The sequence below is a fragment of the Corvus hawaiiensis genome, chromosome 2, assembly GCF_020740725.1.
Source record: "Corvus hawaiiensis isolate bCorHaw1 chromosome 2, bCorHaw1.pri.cur, whole genome shotgun sequence".
NCBI classification, from domain to species: Eukaryota; Metazoa; Chordata; class Aves; order Passeriformes; family Corvidae; genus Corvus; species Corvus hawaiiensis.
Window position 1 is genome coordinate 33,864,114 of NC_063214.1, and position 14,210 is coordinate 33,878,323.

Consider the following 14,210-nt stretch of genomic DNA (forward strand, 5'->3'; position numbering starts at 1 on the left):
TAAATGTATACGTTAAATATGTCAAGTATGTGGAAAACAGTTGCTCCATTTTGGCTTACAGCTTGTCTGCTACCCTAAAGAGCTTGAGGTAATATTTTAAAGAAAATTCCTTACAGGAATCAAGCATAGGCAAGGGTTTTCCAACATGCCACAAAGTGGCATCACCACTTAAAAGTCGTGAGGTCATTCACAGGAAAAGATCTACTGAGAGGAGAAAGCGTCTCAGAATAAAAATAAGATACAGAATCAAGCTATGCTGCTTTTTACCCCTTTAACATCTGCTAGATTTTGTGGTACACTGATTTAATTTCATCCTTCTAGAATGACAGGCTGGAGTCCCTGTTTAATTTATTTTTTTTTTTTTTACCTCTCAGGGTTTCTTTCTTTCTCCCCACATAGCTGATAGGGTAAATTAGTTTGCTGATTAGTCTGCTACAGAGGTATTTACTGGAAGTTAACATCTCCTATTTCTACTAAATCTAGGCAGAATAGGTAGCTCTGCAATCACAGAAACAATTCTTTTCTTGTTGGAAAATAAAACTGGGTTCAAGACATCGTTATTTTATGTGCTGCCTTAGACCTGAAATTTTAAGCATGCTTTTTTCCTTCTCCTCAGTTTATATACAAGGACACTTTTCCTGAAACACAGGCCAAAGGTGAAGGTAAGCTATTTTGTGTTTATTAATGTACATTTGAATATCTTGTGCTTTGATCTTGTGGTGGGGCTCAATAATTATGCCTGTTAGGACTGTCTTTGAATTCTGCTTACATCCCAAGAAATGCAGTTGAAATTTTCATAGAATCAGAGAATGGTTTGGGTTGGAAGGGACCTCAATGATTATTTAGTTTCAGCCCCCCTGCCATGGGAAAGGACACCTTCCCCTAGACCAGGTTACTCAGAGCGCCCAGGTTACTCCAATCTGGCCTTGAACATTTCCAGGGGTGGAACATCCACAACTTCTCTGGGCAACCTGTGCCAGTGCCTCACCACCCTCAAAGTAAAGAATTTCTTCTTAATAATATCCAATCGAAACTTACTGTCTTTCATTTTAAAGCCATTCCCCTTTCATCCTATCATTAGAATATGTTTAATAGTGTTTGGTTTCTGTTCCAAGAAACATAATATTCCAAGGAGTCTTTCCTCTATTCCTATTTTTCTTTTGACAGTTTGTTTTTGGAATATGGCCTGTTCTTCTGGTGGACCCACCCAAGAAGCTTTGACGGAGCCCTGGGCAGCAGCACGCGATCACCTGGCCTGGCTGAATAAAGCATTTCAACAGTTACTCTGGCTGAAGTGTCAAAATTATGGATCAATCCAAGTACCATTGCTATTAAAGGACTTCTCTGTGCTGTGAGGCCAGTCAGCCAGAACAGAGCGAAGAGCTGGCACACTAGGGAAATAGCATTTAGTACAGCTTTATTCTAAGTTGTTAAAACAAAGATTAAGACACAAGGGTTTTATGTATATATTGTATAGCTGATGATACTGAGGTAATATTTCGTGCTGGTCACAGAAAACTAACCATTTTTGAAGTGGATTGCACACGTTTTTTCATTCAGTTTTTGTTCTTTCTGTGGTCGAAACTAATATTAGTAACTGAATGACAAAACCAGGCCATTGATGGCCAAGCTAAGTGTTTGTGTGGCCTATAGTGAACTGAATGCTTAACCCAAACTACTTTAACCTTGCACTTTTATAGAATTAATGAAGTATGTAATGGTTGATTTAAGCCTTTATTCTATCTTGCTTTTCCACAGCCTCCTTTGGCAATTTATATTTTAAGCAAAATGGTTGCGATACCATTAGTTCATTTTGTACCAAGCTTCCATTTTCTCTTTAGTCCAACCAAGAGGTTCATCATGGAGGATGTTCCAGGGTGTGACCAGCAGAAGACACTGAAATGGTGAAGCCTTATAGATGTTCTTGTTTGTGTCTGGAAACTCAGTTCCTAATTTGTTTGACCAGTGATTCATCACAAAACTGTAGAGTGACTGTAGAAACATAAGAAACACTCTTTTATTTTTTTGTAATTGTTATTTACGTATGTCCTTTTCTAACCCTGCCTTTAACTTCCCATTTCCCATTCATACTACAGATTGACAAACACCTCAGATATGCTCTAGTTTAGCTTTGAATTCATCTTTCTCTTATTTTACAAGTCTTAAATAGTGGTCTAACTTTCAGATGCATCTTCTTATTCAGAAACATTGAAGGAGGTATAAAGAACAAGACTGAGGTTGACGATACCCTCAAATATAAGTGGCAGCACTTTGCTTGCTTTTAATCTATCACATGGTTAGTCTGTGAGAAAGCTGACCACCTTTTAAAACCAGACTTTGGGGATTAATGGGGGAGACAAACCCTCTATTTTCTGCAATTTTTATCTACCCAGCTGATGGAAGTTAATAAGTAAATGTAAAGAAAACATTAAACTAACACAGTTTTTCAAGATATACCTCAAGTGAAGGCTGTGGTTTTGACATTCTTGATTTTGGGGCAACTAAGAGAGTCTGTGCCTACTTGCTGCCACGCTATGCAATTTTTGTCTGCTTTTGATGCTCTGAGGGATTTATCCTTCTTGCCATGAAGAAAAAAAGGGAAATGCTCAGAGTGATCCAAAATCCCATTCTGTATTGATTTACAACATGCTCACAGCAGTAAAGCATGGTAATGCAGCTGTAAAGCTGTCTGCCAGGTCTCAAAGTCCTGACTATTGAACAATCAGTGCTGGCTAAAATGGTCTCCTCCCTTTAATGTCTTTTTCTCTGTTTGCAGTTTCTCTGCATCTTCCACGTCCATCAGTAACTCTCCTACTGACATGAACCTCCAAATAAAACTGTGGCTTTTGTTATGCGATGACCCTGGACCCTTGAGGTCAAATAACACCAAACTCTGGGCTGGAAAAAGATACTTAACCTTGAGTGAGTTCAGTGAGGTTTAAGCATGTGCTGATAGCAGTACATTTCAACCTGTACATCCCTATAAAGACACCTGAAGGGTAACTTTAGAACAGCTTTGCTATCTGTAGGCTCCAGTTCCATAGACAAGGTCAGCATCTGTGTTGGGAAATTTGAGCGCTCTTCAGACTGAAAGAAGTTAGAAGAACTAGCATAGAGGCAGGAAAAAGCTGTTCTGGATCAAGTGTCTTTAATTATCCAGAAGGCATATTTTTTGTAAAGAGATTTGAGAACTGTTTCAAAAATGTAGCTTGAAAATAAGTGCCTGCCTGTTCACCTCCAGGCTTTCTCAAGTATTTTTCCACAGACTGTATCCCATTTTCTTATTTAGTATGTTTACATGTGTTCATAAGTTAGGGAAGGAGTCCCGTAAGAGAAGCAGTGCAGCAGGAAGACATATCAACAGTGACTTGTGACATCTGCTAGGTATGGTATTATTTTTATGAAAATGAAAAAAAACTTTATTTTAGTGGCCTTAGTATTGTTACTGAAGGATCTGGGGGCTCTGTTTAGTTTAGTAATTGCAAGAACCAGAGTGTCTTGAAAAGCCACTTTCTTATTGATCAGGCATCTCTACAATGGAATATTTTAAAGAAATTTGTTGATTCTTCTACACATTTGCAACAAGGAAGTGTATGGTGGGGGGTGGTTTTCAAGTCTTATTGAATTGTCAGGATTTAAAAAAAGAAGTTGGAAAAGCTCATATTTTAATTTTATGCTGCTGTTAGTTTTTCATTCATGTATCATTTGTTGTTGATGTTATCTTTAAAAAAATTATGCAAATTGGCTTCTTCCTACATTCCAAATGACCAAAAACGTGCACACCTCTGCCACTCTGCCAGCAGCCTTTCTTTCAACAGGTTATATTAGACCCTGAAGAATGTAATTTACCTGTGTATCCTTCTTAGCATAAATAATCTAAAATCATGGGTGCTTTGGTTTGACTGCCTTACTGATCTTGTGAGTGATATTGAAAATGACAAGCTGGTTTTAACTGCATGTCACTAAAATTCAGACTGCCTTTTCTAGTGCCTGGAAAGACATACATTCTTAGTCCTGTAATGTAATTACGTTAATTAATTAATGTCTGTTAATTGCTTTTTATTTGTATCATTTGTATGACAACGCTGATTTTTTTTTCCTACAGACCTTAGAGCAGCATATCCCAAACTTTCTTGCACTACATCTTAGAAAGTCATGTGTGATCCTGTTTTTTGAGAGGGATTCGGACAGCAGCTGCTTTAAAGAGAATTATGGGAGTAGCAGGTGTCATTTGGTATTAATTCTACAGGATGTGTTGGACAGACTTGATAGCAATGAATTCTCCTATTCCTTAATATCTATGAAGAACTAGGAAATCTGCCACCATACATCAATTTGACACAAATGAGCAGCAAAGTACCTCTGCAGTCCGTGAGCTGAAAAATTCTTTCTTGAAAATAAGAGGAAAAACTTCAAAATTACTCTCACAGTACAGATCAAACCCATACCTTATTCTGGGAATTTAGATTTTTTGGATACAGCTCAAGACATGAATTCTCCAGAACTAAAGATGTGAGGAGGAATCTCATCCATGTTTTGAAGGCAGTGTTGTTGGCTAGCAGTATTAGTCATCTCCAGACTTCATCTTAGTGCTTTTTCTGTTAGCACAGGCATGATGTGCTGCCCATGAGTGTTTAGAAAACTCTCCCCAGTCAGAGTTGGAAGATGCAGTCATGCCACTTGCTGATCTACCTCTGTCATGTATTGTACCATACCTGTGCCCTTAATTATATTTGCCTGAATGTGTGCACGTCAGAGCAGCCTGACTTAGACCATGCAGCCCCTGAGAGTGGCAGGAGTATTGTACTGATTTGTGGCTGCCTCTCTTCACTCCCCTGACTTGTTTGGTGTCTGTCATTTACAGCTTGTGCTCAGTCTGCCACTCGTCTGTGTGTAAGTCTGGCTGCTTTAGAGAGAGATTCGAGTAGGAGGACTTCAATTCAGACAGGTGTAGCAAAATCTTTTGGGAGGGACATGATGGAAAATATTGCTTTATAATTACTTTCATTCTATTTTAATCCTGTTTTGTGCTGTCTTGCTTGGCTAAAGCTGATTCGTATGATTTGAAATGCAGTTGATTCTTTGGGCCATAGTGGATTTGCTTCTAACACCTCGTTTCAAGCAGCTGAATGTCTTTTTCAGCAAACACTTCCACATGAAACTCAGCAACAGAAAATCCTCCTAATACCACCAGTGTTTCTCACCACCTTGTTCACTACCACCTTGTTTAATCTGCATTTGAGAATTTCAGTAATACCATTTTTTTTAAAACCTGTTTCTCTCTGTGGATATATTACAGCATTTAATAGCAGGTGGTGAAACAATTCAGTACAGCCCTGCTCAGGCAGCAGCACTGCTGTTTCCTTTAGCAGACATCAGAATTCAGGAACACACATCCATTTTGGGGTGATCTGTGCCCCATAATTTAGATTAACATATTGAGGTAAAACTTTCGGTTTACTTTAAACCCCATCTGCACTTTATAAGTAGGCACTGGGAGGCTTTAACTGCAAAGTGCTGTTTGACTGAGAGACTTTATCATGAAGAAGGATAAATGATGGAGTCTTTACTACACATGAGCAGAGCAAAGCCAGAAGGAGATTAAGAAATCTTACATGAAAAGAGAATAACAAAAGATTAAGCACAGAATCCTGTAGTATTACGTCAACCACCCTCCTGGTATCTGCACTTTAGATACTTGAATGTCTTGTTATTTATACTTTTAACTTCCCATGTTGACTCTGCTCTCTTCACCACAGAAGTGATGTAGTTTCTGTTACATTCAGTTCATTGTAGATGACTTAGGGGCTGTTTTATGAGGATGGAACATGACACAGATTGTTTCATACATGAATGAATGCATTTCTGATCCATCTGGAATGTCCTCTGCCAGCTTTATTTGAGTCTGTAACCTAAAGACAGAGAACATCCTGTGTAACTTAAAATTGGTTTGGGGTTTCTTTGTTCAGTTCCTCACGCACAACTGCCTACAGCTGCCAAGTGCCTGATCTCGCTGTTGCAAGGCTTTTCTGAGAGCTGGGGCTGTGTTCTCTTCTGAGGTCTGTAAGACAAGGTCTTTGGTAGGTGGGGGGTCAATTTTTGTTGAAAATTCTCATTCTGCAGGAATCACAGTGCTATTTTTAGTGGCTTTCCAGCTAGTTATCCAGTACATGTCTGCCTCTGTTTGACTCAAACTTGAGCCTGACTACCCACCTTCCTGATGCTGTTGCCTCTTTCCAGGCTTTGAAAGCTGGCTGAGGGATTTAGCAGTGCAGCAGGTGTTTATTTTGGGTTGTGTAGTTCAGTGACAGGCCGTTTGTGGGCGCAGCAGTCAAGCAAGCACTTTATGCAGAGCCCCCTTATCGGAGCTCCCAGCCAGATGCTCTAAACAGGGCTGGGATAGGGGTATTCATATGTGCAATTTGGGAGGCAGGTTTGGTGCCTGAACCTCTTACTTTAGAAATCTCCCATTTTACATGTTGAAAATGTTTAGGTTTGACTAAGTATGTAATTGTACATTTAAGAAGAACCAAGTTCAGAGTTCATGTGAGACCCTAAATCAGTGCCTGCAATTTTTTTTTTTTTTTTTTGCACACATACCACACAAATTGAATCTGCCTGATGTTAAAGAGCAGATTGTCAAGATTTTTAAAAATGCAAAGATAAAGGGTCTTTTGTTTATTTGTCCACAGGAATAGCTATAAGCACAATCTTAGATTCCTCATTCTGTCCCCAAAGCTCTGGAACATACATACGTTTCTCCAAAGACAGTGTTAAATAAAATGGCTCATAGCAAGTCATGTACCAAAATGTTTTCTACATTAAAGCTGTGGAAGAACTTTGTGTATACTACTGCTCCCTGGATTTTGGAAGAGAGGTTTTCAAGCAGCTTAAGCAGTAGTTAGTCCTTAGACTGAACAGGAACTAATTTTTCTCTTGATTTTCCAAATTGTTGTTGACTGTTTCATGTTGACAGTTGATCTCGGCTTAATGCACAGATGATGTTACTGTCTGATCAAACAACATCTGTCCACCTGGAGTGGACAGGAAATCTCTTGTGCATTACGTGACCAAACTTTCTAACATTGACACTATGACTTCTAACATGTGGTGTCTCTTCCTGAAATTCAGTACATTGTTGCAGATGGATAGCAGCACTGTGACAGATGAGTAGCAGTTGATTTGTAGAACACACCTACGTTGAGAAACGCTTATTGACAATTTTGATATGCTGAACTGACTCTTCCTACTAAACCAGCTGGTAACTAATGTTAGGCTTATATGTATCAGCATATCTTGTTTTCCAAAGCACAGTAGCTTTGAAATATCTAATATGTTTCATTTGTTATTCATGCTGCAGTCAAGCACTAATTTGTGTCTTTATAGTACAAACTATTAAAGAATTTTGTTTTAAATACTTCTCCCAAGTGGTTCTTGGCTTTTGTGTTGCACAGGGCTGGCGAGTTCATCTGGATGCTGTTCAGTACATGGGTGGTTGTACGTCTTGGCTGGTGGTGTGCAAGTAGCACAGCAGGATTTGTGTGTCCTACCTGGATGGGGCAGCTGCCTGCCTGAAGCCAAAAGCCTCCATGGCAGTAGGGTTCCCCGATCTTTCTGCCTTGTGCTGGGGCCCTTTGAGCACTGGGCCTTGCTCGGAGTTGTAGTGTTGGCTGTAAATACTGCAGGACCTTCTTCCCTTCAAAGGCCTTCCCCAGCACGCACCAGTTAGAGGGGACCTCAGGTATGGGACATGGGTGGGAGAGGAAAAGGCAGGAGTCAGGGGAACATGCAGGCAGACCAGAGTGTGCAGTTTGCACACTCTTTGCTTCAGCCTTTTCCTCTTCCTTTCAGTGAGAGAGGAGGATAATCACTGCAGGGCAGAACCTCTCCAGGCAGGAATTGTGAACAACCAGGCACTAATCCAGCAAGTCTCATTACACCCCAGCAGCCAGAGTCTGGTAATGACCATCAGGTGTTTTCCCCACTTCTGGCTGCTCTCCCAGGTGCTCAGAAACCCCATTTTCTCCTGCTTATCTCTCTCAAAGCTGTGCCTCTGCAGGGACAGCCTGGAGTTAACTATTCAGGGGCCAAGCCACGGGGCAGCAAACCTCAGAGCCAGTGGTGTAAATGGCTGGGGCAAGCTGTGCCACCTGCTCTCAGTGGTGCTGCGTACAGAGGCCTATCCAGACTCTGCAGACAAGTGTTGCCAGAACCCTGGGGCTGGGTGAAATCCAGCTTTGCATATTGAGCTTGTGGCTGGCCTAGAACTGAGTAATACTTTGAAATTTCCCTGGGGATAAAAACATTGTGGTTCTGTAAAAGCCCTCCTCCCAACCAGAAAATTGAATTTTGAGCTTGATGATTCCCTTTCAAGATTGCCAGTTTACTTGCAGCTTTATTAATTTCTCTCTTTCCCCCACTTCAACTCCCCCCTTGTTTTTTGGTTTTTTTTTTTAATTCAACCTGTTCAAAGGCTAGAAGTGAAAGTCTAAACTTGCACCACTTAAATCCCAGTGGCTCTAATCACAGATGTGGCTGCTCATGGTGCTGTATGGAGACAGTTGCTGCCAGTTAGCTGAGGAGCTGACTATCTAGCCTGGATATTTGTTGCAAAATTCATGGAGATGGATGAGATAATGCACTCACTACTGGAGCTGCGATGGGTTTGTCTCTTCTGTGGGTCATTTTTGAGGGCTCTTCAGATGGGTCACCATGGGGACATGGACCATGGTTGTGCTGGCATGGGAGAGGATCAACAGATCAAGGACAAATATCTGGATTCAAACTCAGTTACCCAAGAGCGGATAATGTGATGAGCTCAAGAGGTCCCTTGCACCCTCAGCAGGAACAGAGCTGGGGATGATGTCCTCATTCAGCTTTTGTATGTGAGGAACTCTGCATTTGCCAAGACAGAACTAATGTTGTGTGAAGCACTGCATGTGATGGAACAAACATCCCAACCTACAAGCAGAAACTTTGCAGACTTACTTTAAACCTGTTTTGCAATTGCTATGGTTAATTTAGCATCCTAAACTCCTTTCCAAGGTGAGTCACCCCCAAGCTGGGTATCTCACCTTGCTCACATGCAACACCCAAGGCTCTCAGTGCATGACACTTTCCAGCTGCTATAGTAATACAAATAGACACTAAAAACATCCAACCTCATTAATCACCTTCGCTCAGAGTGACTTTATAATTAGCATGCAAGATGCACACACCACTTTAACGAAATTAGCAGTAATTAGTGGCCCTGACACAGATGTAGAGCCAACACAGGGACCAGGTGGAGCATGGGGTGTGCAGCTCCTGTGGACCTTGTGCCCATGGCACAGCACCCAGAAACACCTTGGGACATCAAGGGTGCTGACTCTGATACCTCATCATAGAGATCAGATAGGTGAATGCTAATGAACAGCAGCTCGCATGATCCCACAGAAATGGAATTAAGCAAGTTACTCTGCTGATGTAACCTGATGTCAAACCTCTAATATTTATAGGCTGGCCGAGTATCAGAGCTGCAGTGATTTATGTGGATGTCTAGCCTTAGCACTGTTTTTTCCTCATAGCTGGTGTGTTGACTCAATGCCAAACAGCAGAATGAAGTCCATTTGTTAAAATATTGCAGTATTGTAGAAGCCTGGGGACAAATCCAACTTCTCAGGTAAGAGAAGTGATGAACAGAACAACCAGATCCACTCGGCAGCCAGGCAAGCCTGTCCAGGCACTTGTGAGTCATTGCTTCACAGGGTTTTATTGCTTAACAGGGTTTTGTTCATTTAGAGTCCTCTGAGGGTTGATTTATTTTAGGATTTTTTTCTTCTATTTGTTTGGGATTTTTTCTTTAATCATCTCATTTTTAACATCCCACCTCGGCTGGAATGAAAGCAAGATTAAGTGCTACTTACAAAATGAAAAACAACAATGAACCTACAAACCACAGCATGAGAACAGAGCTGCTACAGAAGGGATATTTTTATACAGGTTATCTGACAAGCAAACAAACTCCAGATGTTTTCTTGCTGCTGACATTAATTGAAGCAGGAGGGCTGATTAACGCTGTGGACTTGTTTCTGCTGAAAATCTCTCTGCCGCATCCCCCTGGATTTGACAGTTCACTATCAATTTGCTTTGCAACCGAGGCGCTCATGCACATCCCTCCGGAGTGGTTGTGGCTCTTCAGTAACGCCCAGGACATCTCATACTAAGTGGCTTTGTCCATATGCTCACATCATGTGGTGTTCATGTTCAGGATGGAGTAAAAAGCCTCTTTCCCATGCCATGAGCTGTGTTACCTCCCAGCAGCTCCCTTCCTCTCCAGTAAGCATCGCAGGGCACATCAGTCAGGTTTGTATAACCATGAGAACAAAAACGCCAGGCCAAACTCATGGTGATCAGGCTTTAGGGGAAATCAGTGTTTAAATCAAAATAAGAACCTGGCCATCCTTGCCTTAATTAGAGTCAACAGTGGTAAACACAGTGCTGGAGGCAATTACCTCCAGCAAGGGTTGTGATTTACATCTGGCATGGAAACATCCTCATGTGGGAAGGCTGGAGGTAAACATCTAGTTGCAGCCTCCAATTCCAAATGAAACCCTGGTGTTATTCTTCCTGAATCCATGCCCAGCTTAGCTGTCTCTGCTTAGAGAGCCATAGTTTAGTTATATATATATATATATACACTGTCTGATAATATCAGAGATGGTAGCTTGAAGCTTCAAGCTCCTGAAGCTTGAAGTTGGAAGTCAGCAAATTAGAGAGGGCAGAAGGAGTCTCGTTTTATTCATTAAGGTGTGACAGTAGTTTTAAGTCTCACACATGGGTCCTGGAAAGGAACATACATCTATATGAGCTGTGAAGGTACAGTTCATGTCAGTGTGAAGACTAAAACTCTACTGCTCTTGCATTAAAGGAGTTTTTTTTTCCTTGGCTTGGCTAGTGAGCAGTGACTGATGTGATTCCTGCAATCACTTGCACTCACCCAGATACGAGGCTGTGGGACCTCTCTTGACAGAGACCTCAGGCTGACAACATTAATCTGTGGGTACGACTGGAGCAATGCCTCTTCAGTTGAGGTGCCCAGAGGAAGAGACAAGCTCTGTGTCCCTGGCTGAAGTGCCTCACTGGTTAACTCACCCCCAGATACAAACTGGCACACAGCCACGCTGTGGCAGTGGGAGCTGTACCAAAAGCTCAGGGGTGTTTGTGCCTGGGACTTACCCTGTGTCCCCTTGGGGGACAAGATGAGCCAGTGAGGGCTGGCACGATGCTCCATCCCTACAGCTGCCATGCCCTAGCACAGCGCAGCCTCTTTGAAACTTCTGGTGACAGGGATCCTATAGTGTCCCCTGCCTGCCCACTCCAAAGCTAGACTTGGAAAGTATTCCCCAACAGCTCAGTTAGATACAAGCCTTGTCCCTCCTTTGGGCTTTTTACCTTGTAGGAAGCTGAATGTGAAGGGGATTTTCATCTTCATTTTTTCTCTAAATTATTGATGTCACTAAATTGGATTTTTTTCTTTTTAAAATTTTTTTCCAATCTTCAGAGTTGAAATAGAAACTTTTGAAGCACTCCTTCCTCTATCTCTTTTTGGCTTCAATGCCTTCTTTTTGGCAAAGACATCTAACAATGAAAAGACATTTCACTGGCTGTGTGTAACATCACCCATTAAAACACCATATGCAAAGGATGAAATAATCTGCATGCTTTGGGATGGATTTATATCCTTGGGCAGTAAGACTTCCCAGCCTCATACATGGTGATTAGTCTTTTTGTGCTATATCACTACTGCTGGGTCTTTTTCTTCTCTCTTTTTCCCTTTTAAAACACAGAGATATGCACGGGAGACAATGCCATCCCCCAGGGAAACCACTGAGCAAGATCAGGGGCTCTCAAAGGATGCAACACCCAGGTCAGGCATCCCAAACCCCTCCCACCAGCCCCATGCAGGAGAAATCATCTCCTTCCACAGCCCAGACTACCTGAGGTCCACTAGAAGCACTGTGGCAAGTCCTGGGGATTTAGGTTGCAAACACTTGCCCAGGTGAAACCAGAATTAAAGGTAAAGCTAATAATTTTGTCTTTGCTCTTCTTTACCAAATGCTTCACATGATTGTTTGCCAATTAATACAGGCTCTTCTTTGCAACTGGCAAGTAAGTGAGATGACTTGAGTTACTGCAAAATAAGGAGGACTTCAGATTGTAAGGAGGACTGCTGGCTGCTGTCCCCGATTGCTAGCCTGTATATTAATTATTTTCCTCCTGATTCAGAGGGAAGATAGCCAAGCTGTGAATCAGCCCTACCTCTTCTTGCAACACCTATCATTTCCCTAGATCTCCTCTCCAAACCCCAGCCAGGTCTGGCAGTGCTTTGTTAATGAGATCAGTAATTGCTGCACAAGCCATACAGTTGCAGAGTCAGGAGAGAACTGGAGTAACTCGGCTTTCTTCCACCTTGCAAAGCAGAAAATGCTAACTGTGAACTGGATATCATTTTCTCCAGAAGATGGATTGATATTTACTTTTTTGCAAGATCAGAGGGTTCCTGGTTTCTTTGCCATTGCTCTTCACGCAGACGGTGCAACACCGATTCCTTTTAAAAAAACCACTGAGAATCCAAAACACAAAAAAAGCCCGAATTCTCAGCTCCTAACCACTGTCCAGCAGCCAAGACATGCCTCCTTGTGCGAGTGAAAGTAGATATGACACAGATTTAATGAGGCAACAGCTTCTTGGCAGCACCACAGGTCTCCTCAGAAACAGTATCATTATTCGTTTACTTGACTAATGCAGTTGTGTTGTGCAAAAATATGGGAGAAAGGTATTTGGAGGGCCAAGTAAATAAGGTTTGGGACAAAACCCCATAGATAATTCAGCAGAGTTTCCTTGACGCTTAGGCAGGCCTTGGACATGTCATAGTTTTGGCAGTTGTGCAGAAGCATTTCCAGGAACCCTCTGAAGACTTAGGGGGCCTTGTCACCATGTCTGCAATGCCTGAGGCTGCACTGGTGATACAGAGCATCTAAAATTAGAATCATGGAATGGTTTGGGCATAAGGGACCTTCAAGATCATCTAGTTCCAGCCCTGCTGCCATGGGCAGGGACACCTTCCACTAGAGCAGGATGCTCAGAGCCCCATCCAACAAGGCCTTGAACACTTCCAGGAATGGGGCAGCCACAGCTTCTCAGGGCAAATACTATTGTCACGTTCTCCTCAAGACTGAAACATTCCTGTTCTCTAAAACTTTATAAAAGAGGGGAATAGAGGTATTTGAGATGCCATTGGTTTACTTATCCAGATTACTGGTGTGTGAGGGGACTGTCTGCTGGTAACCACGAATCCCATCAGCAGTGCTGGATAATTGCTGCTTTTCCCAGTGCATTTTAAAAAAGTGTATCCAGAGCTTTTAAAATTACACTTGAGTTCGTTTCTCAAACTGGCAGCAATGAAAAACTACTGGTGACAAAGACCTCCGAAAAAAGTACATTTGGGAACATCTCCTTCTCCTACATACTTTTTGGCTTCAGTACAGTACTTTTCCCCTAAAACATAAAGCTTGGAGAAGAGGAAGTGGCAGAAGTCAATCACCAGACACTGCAAGAAGCGAGGATGATTTCTGAGCAAACGTTGAGTACCCAAGTCAAGGCTCTTGTGAACTCCCAAACATAGCATCACAGTTACAGTTCAGGGCTTAGATGAGGATGTTAAAAAGTGCCTTGCTACTGGGGTTTTCACAAAGAATTACATCACTCTTGTTTTTCCCCCACAGCCTTGGCTCTACCTTTCCAGCCTGTCTGTACTGCAGCAAATAAATCTTGATTGCGCTGATGGTTTTATGCTTGCCTTGTGTTTGAAGCTCAGCCTGGATGAAGCTGAGGTGTGGAGGTGACCTCTCCAATTAACACCCAAGCAATTTCCCCTGAGCCCTGTAATCGGAGACACCTGGGAGCAGATTTTGGAGTTGGTTTCCTGCCCAACTGCAGGAGTCAGCACAAGTGCTAGAGTTGGCTGCACACGCATGTTAGGTCAAGGTTAGGCTGATAAACAATACACAGAAGGAAGTACCCTACAAGCCTCCAGGACATGTCCTAGAGATGTTCCTTGCTGAAGAAGAGAAGGTTGTAGAATGAAAGTATCTGCCTTGGAAGTGGTGGGGAAATTCACAGGTGTCAGTTCCCATGGGGTGATAGTGATGAAAAGATGAGTGCATGGC

General features: G+C 42.2%; 1 protein-coding gene across 1 annotated transcript in view; it reads left to right on the forward strand.

Moving 5' to 3' along the window:
• Positions 1-7,417, forward strand: part of ACER3 (alkaline ceramidase 3) — a 56,905-nt gene extending 49,488 nt beyond the window's left edge. Inside the window, exons 10-11 of the mRNA XM_048294325.1 lie at positions 617-662; positions 1,168-7,417. Coding sequence (XP_048150282.1) covers positions 617-662; positions 1,168-1,221 — 100 coding nt within the window. The 3' untranslated portion in view covers positions 1,222-7,417. The remainder of the gene's footprint in view (positions 1-616; positions 663-1,167) is intronic.
• The last annotated feature ends 6,793 nt before the right edge of the window (positions 7,418-14,210 follow it).